The sequence below is a fragment of the Xiphias gladius genome, chromosome 1 (genome assembly GCF_016859285.1).
Source record: "Xiphias gladius isolate SHS-SW01 ecotype Sanya breed wild chromosome 1, ASM1685928v1, whole genome shotgun sequence".
NCBI lineage: Eukaryota > Metazoa > Chordata > Actinopteri > Istiophoriformes > Xiphiidae > Xiphias > Xiphias gladius.
Genome location: NC_053400.1, coordinates 8,120,077 through 8,135,387, shown reverse-complemented (window position 1 = coordinate 8,135,387; position 15,311 = coordinate 8,120,077). Strand labels below are relative to the sequence as shown.

General features: G+C 38.4%; 1 protein-coding gene across 1 annotated transcript in view; it reads right to left on the bottom strand.

Annotated features, from left to right (window-relative positions):
* Window positions 1–5,181: 5,181 nt before the first annotated feature.
* The window catches only part of ntrk3b (neurotrophic tyrosine kinase, receptor, type 3b), a 147,268-nt gene continuing 137,138 nt past the window's right edge, over window positions 5,182–15,311 (bottom strand). The window contains exons 16-17 of the mRNA XM_040137960.1: window positions 12,673–12,831; window positions 5,182–8,930 (exon numbers count right to left, since the gene is read on the bottom strand). Of these exons, the coding sequence (XP_039993894.1) occupies window positions 8,745–8,930; window positions 12,673–12,831 (345 nt within the window). The 3' untranslated portion in view covers window positions 5,182–8,744. The remainder of the gene's footprint in view (window positions 8,931–12,672; window positions 12,832–15,311) is intronic.

Below are 15,311 nucleotides of genomic sequence, written 5' to 3'. Positions count from 1 at the left end.
AATTGGTAAGATAAAGGTTAGCCTGTCTTATGGGGACTGAAGGCTCTATTCAATCACAATTGATAAGAAAGCCTTGGGGATTACTCAAAGGCATTCTCCCTGGGTGGTGAGAAAGCAGCTCTGGGTTTAGGTACTCAACAAAAACACTGTTTAAAGTGCAATAGCACTGGAGACTGCTTTGAGCCAGAACAGAAGATTATGATTTCTCAACTTATCATATGGAAGGAACCAATTTTGATCAAATAGCGGAGGGCAATTTTGCATTCAAGATCAGTACATTTGCTTGCGTGTCTGCAGGTAAGAGAACAGCAAGGTATTGCATTATATAAGCCTTGGTGTAGTGTTTGTGCAACCCTTTTCCTCACAAATGAGCTCCCCTCCTCATCTTTGCACCAAAGAGCAGATGCAGAGAATCCTCAGCCCCCATTTCCTGTCCTTGTGTTTTCCATAAAGCTGCCACGGTTATCGATGTATCGAAGTTCAGTACCTGCTTATCCAAGGCGAGCTGCCACAGCTGAAAAAAGTTCAGGATTATTTTGACAGAAGAAGACAGACCAATTATTTCGTTGTAGTCCTCTTGTGTTTTTAAAAGACAGATGAGGTTGAGGCAGATACTCCCACTGAAATACCTGAAGGTGAATGCAATTTTAAAAGCTATTTAGAAATGATGCCTTTTCTGTATATGTTTTGATTGTCGCTCAAATGACTTGGCTGTGTTGCAGCAATTGATGCTGATGAGCGATACTCGAATACCAAGAAGCAATCTGCCTGAAAAACAATATACAGTATTCACTCTAAATACATTCCCAGCAGGAGCTTTCAAGTCACAAGCCTGAGAGAGGCTGTTCACTGCAGCAGCCGGCGGGTATGTATGAGAAGGAAATACTAATCACCACCAAGTTCAGCAAATAAATATTGTTTGGCAACTGAGGAACCAGCAGTAGCTGCAGAGTTTAACCATCAAATGCCACAGTAGGACGCATGGAACTGGAGTTTGTGTCTGTGGTCAAAATCAGGGGTCTTCACAGTCTGACAATGTGGGCCCTGTGACAACCGTCACTGGATTACTTGGATACTGGAAAAAGTTTAAAGTCGTGACGATTCTCAGGCAAGTTCTGGAGTTATAAGGCTATATATGTATAGTAATCACCCTATCTGTACATTAGGAAGGTGCAGCAACAGCAACAAGAACAAGGACAAGAAATATCTCATCCGTTAACTACACTGACATCACTGGGGCTTTTGGTGTAATTTTGGTCACCTTATTGATTATGTGAGCAGAGGGTTTGGTTAGTTTCCAACAGATAGCTGGTGGAGTCTTTTGAAAAATGGGGGAATTTCCCAAAAAGTCTCCGCTTGAAGCGGAATCAAATTTCAACCACAATGAAACTTGAAAATGAAAAAGCCCACAAAACAGTCACTGTGATGGATCCTCTATCTCAAGCTATTTGGAAAAGTTGATACTATGCTGAAATAATTGGAAGCCAATGGCTACAGTCCTATAATGTGCTTTGGATTAGCAAGATGTAGTATATGAAGTATGATTTACATTCACTGGCCTAAAACTGTCCTCAAAGCTCCACCTCATTACCTGAAAATTAGGAAGTTTGCACCTGACACACTTGACACACCTGACACAACAGAACAGAGCAGAGCAGGAATGCACTTTGGAACTACTTTCAGTGCAAAAAAACCTTTTCCTCGCAGACTTTGAGGGCCTCACTTACACCAGTACTGACAGAAGACAGAAGTTTTTTGTGCTGTTCATTTGTAATAAATTTCACTATGACAGAGATTTTTATTCAGTCATTGATCTATGGGACATACGGTAAAGTCCAAACCAATTTTCAATTAATCCAAACGGTTTACCTTAATCATCAAGACTAATACTGTATGATTCCTACAATAGTGTAACATACTAGCTTATTAATATGTACTTTATGCATTATACAGCATGTCTCTGTCTGTGTGTTTACTGACATGTGATGCCATTAGTTGAGAGATTTTTTTCCTTGAACTGGTACATAAAATTTTAACTTGCAATTTTTGGACTAATGCGCCTCCAGTGTGGGAACAGATCATTTAGTTTTTCTGGAGCTCAGTTAATTGTCTACTATTGAATATTTGAAAATCAGCACAACGAAGTAACAATTGTCAGAGCCCTTCAATAGCTTCCACACACAACTACAGTAATTAGCATCCAAGTTAGCTGTGTGTGTAACTGTATTCATGGGACTTTTAGTTAAAATGCTTTACCCTGGTGTGTTTACATTTTGTCTATTCTGTGGACATTTGTCAAGCTGATATTACAGGCTTACAGGCTGAAACTTGAGACATTCAAGACTAAACCACAAGTATGAGCATGCACACACATACACGAACACACTCTCAGAGAAACTTAAACACACAAAATACTGTGTAATTGTAAATCAATAAACAATTACAGGGCCACCATCATCACACACTGTTTACTGACCTCAAATCCCTCAGCATTGTGTCTCCATTTTCCCGTTGTTTGCAAGAGGTCAGCTAAAACAATAAGGGGATGGCTGTTGTCTAATATGTGGTCGCTCGCCAATGAAGCCCCAAGCTTTGTAGCAACTATAAAGCTAAACATTTTTCTTTTTGTGCACTGACAGACCCTGGAGTTTTTATATTTCATGTTTACTGCAGAACATACAGTATGTTCATACAGTCCTGGTTGAAATTATTGACACCCCTGAATTTTAAATCTAGAATTTAGAATATCTTGAGAAATAAATGCAAATTAACCAATTTTTTTATTATCAAAATATTTTAATAAAATGTCCAAGGTTACTGAACAAAAGAAAAAAACAAAACTTGAATAATAGTGAAATAATATAAACATAAAATATAGTCCAGACACAATTATGGGCACCCTTCACTAATAGTTGGTTGCAGAACCTTTGGCAACAGTGTCAGCCTCTAAACGTTTCTTGTAGCCATCTAGAAGCTTCTTGCACCTGTCTGCTGGTAGTTTCTGCCACTGTTCCACCGCTGTAGTCCTTCTTGCAATGGTAGATTTCAGCTCTCTCCAAAGGTTTTCAATGGAATTTAGGTGTGGACTCATTGCTGGCCAGTTTAAATCAGTCCATCTTTTCCTTTTCAACCGTTCTTTTGTGCTGCTGGATGTCTGCTTTGGGTCACTGTCCTGCTGAAAGACCCAAGACCTTCGCCTCAAACCGAGTTTTCTGACACTGGACAACACATTTAGATCTAAAAAGCCTTGGTAATCTTCTGATTTCATCATTCCTTTGATACAATCAGTTCCTCCAGTACCAGAGGCAGCAAAGCAGCTCCACAGCAGGATAGAACCTCCACCATGTTTTACTGTAGGGAGGATGTTCTTTTCCTTATGGGCTTCATTTCGTCATATATAAACAAACTGATGCACTGTTTTCCCAAAGTCCTCTACTTTGGTTTCATCTATCTTTTATAGAACATTATCCCAGAAAGCCTGTGGCTTATCTAAGAAAGGTTTTGCAGACATTACTTTTGCTTTTTTGTGCCTTTCTATCAATGGTGGTGCCCTCCTGGCCCCGCGCATGGAGTCCTGTGACTGTGACTGTGAAACGTCTCGATAACATTACGAACTGTTGAAACAGGGATTTCAAGATCTTTGGTTGATTATCTTGTAGCCTTTGGAATTGTTTTTTTTTTTTGGATATCATCTCTGATGCTCTCAGACAGCTCTCTTGTCCTTGCCTGGAAACAATCAGCCCCTTCTTTATGCAGTAAGAAAGTAATTTTACTATATGAAAGCATTTTTTTTGTTCTTTTTGTTCAGTAACTTTGGACATTTTATTAAAATATTCCAATTTTACAAAAAATTGGTTAATTTGCATTTATTTCTGAAGATATTCTAAATTCGAGGGTGTCTATAATTTCAACCAGGAGTGTATCTATGGGTAAAAATGGGTACAAAAAGTTCAAATTTGCATGTTTCTTACTTGATGGGGTGATTTTACATGAAGATCTTCTTTACCCTCTAGAACGGCAGATTATGCACCACAGATCACCTCAAGGCACTTCCTCTGCAGTTGTTCCAATGCTCAGTTACTTAGTTTAGTTACTTAATAATTTAGTTTACGTCATCTGCACCAAGGCTATGCTCTCCATAACAATAGTAGTATAACAGAAAATGCAGTGTAATCCTCTGTATTGTAACCCTACAAATCCTAACAACCCTAACCCTAAAATCATTGTTTCCTTTAAAGATACCAGATGCTTTGTGATAATGTGACTATGAACTTTACAGCAAAGAACTCTGTGCTTAAAATAACTTATTTTTGACTAATGCTCAATTCTAGCATATTTTTAGGACAACATTAACTGCAAATAAAAATAAAGCCTAGGTTAACTGATTTCTTAACCCAAAAAACAAAGTTGGTAATACTTTTTTCAGCCTAGGATTTTGAAAAGTGCGGTGGACATGCACTCCCTCATCCACAGTGGAAATGACACTCTTGCTAATTCTACTGTTTGCCTAGTTAGTGTTGAGACAGAGGGTCAAATTATTGGTGGTGTGATAAGAGTGGTAAAATCTTGCTTTAAAGTTAGAGCCGCTGTGGGCCACACCTTGAGACCACGCATTTTTATCCTACATTTGTTCCTGTTTGCACCGTAAACATGGATGCACAGACATACATTGACTGGATTACTTTTGATACTGAGGAAAAAGATGTGACATGATGATTATGAGGCAAAATTTTTGAGTTACAGGCAGTGTATCTTTTTTATGATTTCTAAGCTGATTTATGAATGTTTATCCGTGATGGATATCAGAGGTTCCAACATCAGTGAAAAAAGAGGGTTGTGCTGATTTTGGAAATATGTGTATGACTTCTGTGTTCAGAATTGGCTGACCGATATTTAAAAAAAAAAAAAACACACACACACACACACACTTGGAGACGCATTGATTGGGCCACAGAAACAAAAAAAAAGGATGGTCTTTCAAACTGTGGCATTATATTAAGAAAGGTTGTGCTGCTGAAGTAGAAAAACACTGAATGCATACAAACTTCACAGCCACTGATCTGTAGCCAGTCCTCACCTCGGTCATAGAAGGAAAGACATGTCTCTATCACTTCTATCACTTCAGGAGTGGATAGAAGAAAAGCAGGTAACACAGATGCACACTGAACACATGCTGTTCAGCTCTCTAAAAGATTTAGATGAAGACAAGATTTTGTCAAATTCACACATCTTTATGACAAACAGACAGGACAAAATGGAAAAGGAGATCATCTGATTGTTTGAAGACATTTTCTTAAGAGAGTCACATTAATACAAAGATCTATCATGGAATACCAGTATTTTATATACCGCAGTTGTTATACCACATTTTTATATTCTGTAACATGTGTACATGGTAATATGCCAACTTTGCTTCAAAAAGTGTTCAGTTAGTTCATCCAAGAAAAGAAAAACAAAACAAAACAAAACTTTTTAAACAATATTGAACGCACCATGAAAGGATTACAATACCCTGCAAATGCTCACAGTCTGTGTCATAATGTCTTTAAGCGTTTATCTTTACCACGAGAGAATACACAAAAACTGAATGCTTTGGGTAACTCATTGGATTGGATCTTGCCTTTCATTTAAAACACTTGAAATAACTGAATGGTCATTAATGATTTACATAGTCCCAAGGGGAACAGAGACAACACTGTGATACTGTGAGAATTCATGTCAAGATAATAAGGAAGAGAGGTGAAGAGTTCTGCTCCAAAACGTTATATATCCAGATACAACATAAAATAAAAATGTTGCCTGAGGTTTTTCATTCACGTTGGAGAAATCTACACGATCCCCTCTTTAAAAATGAACTCATTTAGTCAACGGAGCACTTAATTACGAATTATTCTTTAAAAATAATATTTGGTTTTAGTTTCTTTCTTTTTTTTGTTGTTGTTGCTGTTAAGCTTTCTGGGGGTCATGCTTCATGCCACATTTTGGAATAAAACTCTTCATGTTTTCCAGTTCAGTAAATTCTGTAAATATGGAACCACACATTTAGCTGATCCACTGCAGTGATTATTATTTTTGATGTACCGTCCACAAATTAACACAAGTAGCTACCTGCTTCAGTGGCTCCTCTCCGGTTGTGACAGAAGAGGTTTTTATCAAAGCAATAGACGGGTGTAAAACCTCGTCATTGCTTAACATGCAAAGGCCACGAGTTCGAGGAAAAAAAGAATGACCTTGAGTCATGTACAGTTGATGAAAAAGAAATCAGTATAATAAAAAAGAAATGTTTTCATTTTTTTTGTTCCAAATGAAACGGGAGGGAGGAATCCACTGTGTCTCGTTTCATGGCTTGTGAAGTGGCAGGATGCTGATGGTATCCGCCTAGAATTCTTGAAAGCAGTAGTTCAACATTATGGAAAACACAGTTATTTGCTTACTTGCCAAGAGTGAGAAGAGAAGAACGATATCGCTCTCATGCCTGTACGGTAAATACTGTATGAAGCTTCAGCAGCCGCTTAGCTTTAGCTTAGGACACAGACTGAAAACAAGCAAAAAACTAAGCTAGTGTGGCTCTGTCCAACGGTAAAAAAATGAGCCTGCCAGCAATTCTAAATCTCATTAAGATGTTATTTGTTTAGGGAGAAAGTCGGCTGGCAGCTTGTGGGGACATGGTTTCTTTTTACGCTTTGGTTTTTGTAGATTAAACAAACAGAGTATAGAGAGCCGAGGCTGGCCAGCTCGTCATGTTGGGCTAGCCTCTGTTCCATTTGCCTCTATAACTCATTTCAGTCTCTCACTCAACATTTCTTTCATCCGTCTTTCTGGAAAAAATGAAGCGTGTTCCTGTGGTTTACTATCCATTTTCTAAGACAATCACCATCCACCACAGCGTTTGCTAGTACAAGTTGAAACCTTTGTGATTTTAAGTTAAACACTGATTATTTTATTAGCGTACAAAAAAATTCAGCTCCCATTAAAAATTTACCAGCAAATCAGCATGGGTACTTGTGTTATCATAACTTCCATCTATCCATATCAGTAATATTCACTAGCGTTCTTTTGTTGAGCCATGATGTTTAACAGGGAATGGTGTTTTTAGTTAGCGCTAAAAGATATTTAAAACAATGAAATTAGACTTTTTTTGTTCTTTACCATCCTTATCTAGACATACAAAGTGAAACAAATGGCATATTGCTGAGTAAGGCTCTGTTCAAAGGCGGGTTTTTTTTTGTTATTTGTCCCATCATAAATGTCAATGTGGATTTGAACAGACATTTTCCTCTGGAACAGAGTCCAGACGTTCACTTCAGCTCTTCAAAACATGATAATTTTAGAGCTTTAGAGGTGCTGGTAGGCAGATTCTGTTCCCTTTGGACAGAGCCAGGCTAGCTGTTTCCCCCGTCCCCAGTCTTCATGCTAAGCTAACTGTCTCGTGGCTATAGCTTGTTATTAGCTGACAGATTATGAGAGTCGTATCTAACCCCCAGCAAGGAAGTAAATGAGTGCATTTTCCCACAATGTCGAACAATTTCATTATGTTAATGATTTTCTCAGCCTGTGTGTGTTTGACACACACCTGTGCCTAACAAATGATTTATACTCTCAGTTACAAAAATGTTTTCTTTAGAGTGGAAAAGCAGTTTTACACCTAAAAGCCTGAAAATGATACAACAGTTTCTAACTTGTGTATGTGTTTGAGGGGAGCGCTGTAAGATATTACTTATCAACGCATTATACTCACCATAAAAAGCAAATGAACTGGAGAGTGAATATGAGGTTTCATCGACTCTTTGGAAAAGTGTCGTGTTGAACCATTGCTCCGAGTCTGTGATTCAATGTCAGTGGGCTTTTCAAACTGTGTTCACTGTCATTCACCTTCAACACGACAACTTACCAGCACTGACACAGGTAATTCCCAAGAGAAATCTCCTCTAGATAAGGATGAAAACAGATGCCATAGCTTTAAACTTCAGCCACCCAGATCACAGTCGGAAAAGGAACGAAAATAACGTCCGAAAAAATAAGTTAACATAATTTTGACACATAGAATTTTACAATATGTACATTATTTTTAAATTAAAATAGATTTGTCAGTTGTCTGATTGGGTAGGTCCTCCCCAGAGTGCTCTTGTTTTTCCAACCATCCAGTGTTATTCCACAGAATCAGAGTTCCCATTAAAATCTCAGTGCCGGCCAATCAGAGAGCAAGTAAGGCTTCCATCGTCAAGTCCCTGCCAATAGTTTGTCGGTGACGTCTTCAGACAGGGCTGAGCCCTTAGCAACACACATGGCAGACCCTCAAACACCCTCACAAAAAGAAATAAATATAAAATATATGTAATATTTCTATATATATTCATAAAACCAAACCCAGGATAGATTTTAACTCTGATGTGTTCTCTCTATAATATAATCAAACTGTGGCCATTTTCCTATAGCAGTCCACATTACTTCCCTTTTCTTCTCCATTTTTGTGTATTTTTGCAGTTTTTCGAGGGAAAAAAAAGTTTTCTTCAAACTTGTACATCTTATAACCAAGTAAACAAATGTAAAAGTGCGTGTTTTTTGAATATGTTTTATCCACTATATCCAAAAGTGTTGCAGGCACTTAAGTCCTTCCCAAACATTGTAGATGTTTTTCGACAGTGGAGCAGGTTGGTTTGGTTATTCCTCGATTCGTGTGGGTCGGTCTGTCTGTATGTCTCTGTCGATCTGTCTGGCGAGGAACGGGCCATCCAGTGCTGCTGCTAGCCCAGGATGTCCAGGTAGACCGGCGTGGCTTTTCCCATGGCAAAAAGGACCTTCTGAATGTCCTTAATGTTCAGTCGCTGCTGTGGTTCCCTCTGCCAGCAGCCCAGCATGATGTCATACACCTCCTTAGGACAAATCCGTGGCCTCTCCAGAACCCGACCCTGGGTTATGCACTCAATAACCTGCAGAGGGGAGAGGGCAGTGAAGTAAGACTGATTGCTCGGGTTTGCTCATAATGAGAAACCACTGACACTGAACAGACTGTCTTTGAGCTTTGAGCTAATGAAACTGCGGTGAAAGAAATAAACAGAATGCATTCAGTCTTATTTGTGCAATATTAACCGGCAAACAGTTTCTTCTGTCCCACAGCACGAAACAACAATGATACTGAATATCTGTGGGGTCGAGGTTTGCGATGCTGCTAATACGGTGATTGATCATTTCTTTGTTGGACTTACGCTCTAATTAGCCAGATGACTCACTGCTGTTGTAACGGTTTGACTTCATTTTAGTGTCAATTCCAGGCCACAGTAGCTCAAGAGAACGGATATGGGTCGATATGGGTAAAGACTCTGGGTGCACTTAACTGCATTGAAAAAGTGTTGTTTTGAGTTTTTTGTTTGCTTTTAGCATTGTCACCACATAACAATTCTTTACACTTCACACTTAGATACTGATACCAGCTCAAATATGCTCTGCTTTTTTTCATTTTTTCATTTTTTCATTTTTTAAGGTATACAATAATTACCAGCACAGCTGAAGAGGGAAAGGAAGAACATGTTATGGGTGCCATGCAATTTCATGCTTTTACATGCTAGCAGCACAACACCACGGTGTCAGAACAAAGCATTTCATAATCTACTGCTGTTTGAAGGCTAATAATCTGGAAGGAATTATGAAAAAGCTAATCTGTTTTTAAATAAATATGATTTTAGTGTGGGCTAGGCCAAAAGTGTCAACATGAAAGGATACAAAATATTGAAACAAATCTGTGGGAAAAATCCTGATCTATTGTTCCACCTGTTACATCTGTTGTTACCAAGTTAAAGTCTACTCTTTTTGTTCTGTTGTTATATTCAGTTTGTCATATCTTTTCACCGAAAGATAACAGAACTGGCAGACTGGCTGGCTTGAGACTGTGATGATGGAGGATAAACCCCTGCAGAGACATATGGAGCCTCTTATGGAGGCATGGATTCCCAGATCACAAACATTGCAATCAACCAATAGTAAAGGCTGCAGTGGACATGGCAACAGCACCTGATCAAACAGATGTGAGAAAATATTCATGTGTCGCTGGGAATGATCATGAATGACAGTGAACCCAGCTTTTTAATGCAGCAGTGGTTTTGTAACCTGTGGAAACCTTTTGATCATTTCACAACCTACCAACTGACAAGGCTGTGATTATAGATTACGGTGGCAATTTATTTTCCTGCACTTCCTATTAAAGACTTACCAACCCGCAATATTACAATTACATCATCTGACATTACCATTTCCAGTCAGCCATCTAATTAAAACATGGCGACAAAGGTTTAGGGTCGAGATTAACACAATTAATGAACATTTCCAATCATTATATCAGCAACCGATTCAGCATGTAATGTTGATGTTCAAAATGGTCCATAAATCCTGATCTCTTACCCCACAGAGGTATATGTAAAAATCATAGTAATAATTGCAAAATCAACCAATTTTTCCTTCAAATACTTAAATTTGTTTGCCAAAAGTCATTCACAGACACAATAGTTGTCCTACCTATATTTGGGGTCAGTTACACCCCAGAAAGGTCTAACTCCATGTCCTAAAAGCACTGCTGCATAAAAAGTAGTGTACGCACCGGTCACAGATATAGAGCATTTGAATTAAAACCTTCGTATTTACAGATGGGGTCTGTGAGACCCTAAACATTTCTAATGCATTATTTTCTGTAACAGACTTATGGAACATGTCATCAGCACTTTTTTTTTTTGAGCTGTTAAAGAGGCCCTGCAGTCTCCAGGACCCCAAACAGAACATTAGGGTTAAGTGGCTAACTTAAGTCTTTCTATGAAGCCAAAATGACTTTGATTGAATTTCTTTTTTGTCCCTCGCTGCGTGATATTTCAACATGTGCAAATGTAATTCTAAGCTACTTACTGTGTTAATGCTTAAGTGTCTAGAAGATTATTTTTAGCTTCGGCCATCAAGGATGATTTTAAGGCCAGAAGCGTCGGTGCTTGAGGGTAGATAATAAAGAGCCCCAGTGTGTCATGTGGATCCTTTGTAGAAACAATATGTAACAGCAAAGATCATTACTTGATCATTACTACTGCTAATAGAAAAGGGAAAGTGAAAACAAGGTTGTGATTTGTCACCCTAGCCCTATGATCGCAGTTGGAGCCCACGATCATAGTACAAGGCTCGACTCCAGTTCCCTCACTTAACAAGCCACTCGGATAGACAGATAAGCAGCGGGATGTTCAGCTGCAGGCAGACGTCACAGACTGGATTGGGATCTGCTGAGACTAAGAAACCCAGGCAGGAAGGTCAGCGTCAAACAGAAGTGGTGGAGTTTCCCCTTAAGTACAGTAGTACAGTAGTCATATTTCAAAATATGAACAAAACATGACAAGACATGACCGCAGCTTTAAGACTGTGTAATATCATCTTATTCCACCTGTCTTACAGTGTTTTGTATATATTCTGTATCAGCTTGTTCTTCTTCAAGAAACACTAAGTGAAATATACAAACCTCAACTCCATGTTTTTATGGCTGCTCCGTTATGTTGTCTGTGTCTAGCACATCATTTTATACGTTTCCCCATAATTCACACATAGTTTATATCTTTGGACCATCCACTAAAAATGTATAACGTTTTGTTGGGTTTGAACAGTGTTATGCAGAATAGCAGTGTGCTTGTAAAAGTCAATTGTGTAGCTCAATTGGTGGAGCCAATAGAGGCCAGTGAAGAACGTGGCCTGTTTGAAACAAGTTCCTACAGTACCCAGCAATACTTTATCATTGTCACTGATGCCCATTTATAACTGCTGGAGTAATGTATGACTGTGTTATGTGTTAGACGTGTATGAATAACTGAATAATAAGTTTAATATTCCAATCTAACGCCACCTGAAGACAAAATTACACTGGAAGAACAGAGATTGGATTTTCGCTTTTTTAGCTATGACAAAATACGGTGTTCATCTCATTACATCGTCATAAGGTTTTGGCAATGTACTTTAATCAGCTGAGTGTTTCATTTAGAGTGTCTTGAAATTCCTTATGCTCAAGATACATAGGAATGTTGAAATTTGTATCAAGTCCAAGAACATACTGATGTTTCAATTGAAATACGTATAAGTGCTGTGCATGTCACATGCCAGGTTATTCTTTTAGGTCAATTTAATTTTCTCAATATGCTCGCTTTACAAGAGTAATCCTAATTGAATTTTATTGATTCAAAGCACAGCTTCCAATGACAAAACAAATCAATCATGGATGTTATGTAATGCGGCATCTTGTCTGGTGGCAAGGCGGCATCAATTTATCACCTCGCTGGGCCAGTGTGAGTCTCATAGACAGAAAAGAAACAACATGAGGCAGTAGATTAAGATCCTAAATGGCAATTTTCAGTAAAATGTACTATTAGAAAGCTCATGCTTTCACTTTAAATGAAGCAGCGAGGGATGGCCAATCTATTCAATTTCTTCCTACTTCTTTCCGCGTTAATAATACCAGATCAATTAAATGTATTCTTTTTATTCGTTTGCAATAAACACCTTTACTTGACGTTTTGATATGGATAAGCAGATTTCAACATTTACCAGTGGATAACCTATAATTGTCAATGTGTGCATGAAGCCTGCAGCACAGCTTTTGACAATATATATGCACTGTATGTTGTGGAGGTTTATCTACACGCTTCAGGCTCTTTGTACCTCGTTGTTACCCAGCTGAAACCAGGGCTGCTTCCCATAGGTAAAGATCTCCCACAGGATGACTCCAAAGCTCCAGATGTCGCTTTCTGTGGAGAATTTCCTGTACATTATGCTCTCGGGGGGCATCCAGCGAATAGGTAGCATGGTATGTCCTCCAACCTGAGGAGAAGAGAAGAGGTGTTTATTGCAAATGGAAATGTTGTAGCTAGAACACAGATGAGAAAATTCGGCCATCAACACTACTCCCAGGCGTCTGGGGATTAACTGTCCTTGTTACGATGGGTTTAACATCTCATGAATGTATGCTTTGCTGCTGGATGTTGACACTGATGCAATATAGGAAAATGCTGAATTATCTGCCACATGCTCTTTACGTATTGAATCATGGGATGGGAAATTCTGGAGGTTATGGTATTAATCCGCCCCTTTGTTCTTGATAAAAAAAAAAGCAATCTGCTGTCCCTTCTCTGCAGAAGCACCAGAAATAAGCAGAGGATCAAAAGCTCTGAATGAATGGAACTGAATGTATTCTAATCAGTTCTAACAGAAGACAGTTTCCAATGAGGGGTTAAAAACATTGCTAAATGTACTGTATGATCATATGGACTCTTACAGTATAGAAGTTCATATGGCTGCTAATGTGAATGTTTGAATTTTGTTTTGATCTGCTCACAGTAGATGCCAAATAAATTATCAACATACTAACCTTCAGCATTCATAAGAAGGTTTGAATGAAGCAAGGTAACAGCTGAGGCACAGGAAGGATCAGCTATAGGCTCTGTAATGTCTGCACACCAACAGAACATGAAATGAAGTCTCCCTTACTGTAAATCTTCTGAGGTTGGATATTAATCAATTTTAACAATCATCCATTAATCATCCTTTGCTCTCGGCTTCCATTAGCAGGCATTGTTTTAAAATCGACTTCCCATTCATGTCGCTGGCTGTGCTTTAATCATGGCGGTGATGAGCTGGGCAAGACTGATGTGGGAATGAGCGGCAAAGTATTGCAAGTTCCAGCTCAGAATCCACAGACAGTATTAATGATTATTCTGAAGCTTGGGAGTCAAAGCACACTATGGACAGATAGTATTATGAACATGCTGCTTTGATTTGATGTGAAGGCTGCTGGTGCTGGAGCCATTGTAGGCTTCCCCCTTGTTAATGTATGCTGAACTGCTGCTGCACTTTTTTTCCGTCTTGAAAGAACCCCAACAAAAAAATCCTGTACAGATGTATATGTATAACCGTCATAAGCACATACAACTTCATGTCATCACGAGACCAAAGTTCTTAGGTCACGGGATGACAGTTGAGCTGACTTCATGAACACTGAGCAAACTCCATCTCTCTTTTTTGTCACGTTCAAGGTTGGACTCAAAGGCCTAAAAAATAGAGCATATGCAGTATAGATATTAAAGAAACTGGAGTTGGTACAACAAAATTTAGACAGAAATAATAAAATCTGGAGAATACAAATTGAATACAATGAAAAAGGTAAAAACTGTGCAAATTAGTTGACTTTTAATAACAGACAATTGATAGATTTAAATATACACTAAACAATATACAGCCAATAGTATTTATTTTTTGCCCTATAGAACCTAATACATAGCAGGCTACATACTGATAACATAATAGTAAATGCAAGTGCTTGCCACTAATTGTCACTAGTGCATAATACACTAATATCATACTAGGTACTGATCCTACCTGATCATGCAAACAAATTAAAAAAATTATGTATTTTTTAATTCCAAACGCGAACGTGTAATTTTATAACACTGGAAATACAATGCAATACTTACACTATGTATTGTATGAAATTTGTTGTCCTATCACTACCTGCTGTATTTAGTTTTTGTTATCTGGTTCAGTTTTTGGTGTTTGCTGTTGTTATCTTGACATTTTTGTCAAGATAACAATAAAGGGGATTTTTATGCCCCTTTGAGGTTTTTATCTCTAAGTCGGTGGAAGTACTCCTGTAGCATATCAGACACACGTCCACCGTCCATCCATACATCCATCCATCTATCCACCCATCTATCCTCCTGAGCTAATTTCCTATGCATAAGGAGAAAAACCAAAACTTCTTAGCTTGTAGCTGCATTCACCCTCACGTGGTTCCTCCACTCTATACTTCTGGGTTACAACACAGTCAGATTCATTTCATTCATTCAATCTTAATAAGCTCTTCTCCCAACTCAATTTACCAGCTCCAACATCTGTGTGCCTTCAGCTGTGAGCGCTGTGTGGCATTTTAAATATTGAAAAAAACAAAACAAAACAACAACAAAAAAACAACTCAAGTCTAGCTAATTACCTCCTAGTTCCGCAGTGCAGTCATTGCACATTTCCTTTGAAAGTCAAACACAGTTTGCTTGTGTCATCTTGATGCAGCAGATGAATCTTCTGGATTTTTCAAAGTAACATGAGATTTGTCAATCTGCTTTAGGGCTGTTGTTCCTGGGCGTTTATTCAGTACGTCCTCTAGGTTATACATTTCATTAAATTTAGTTTTGTTGAGTATGAGGGCTCTTTTTGTTTGGCTTTACTTGTACTTCATCTGTAACCTTCTCTGAAGCCCTGACTTTGGTTGCATCAGCTATTCATAAATTGTTACCAATGTGTTAGTCCTT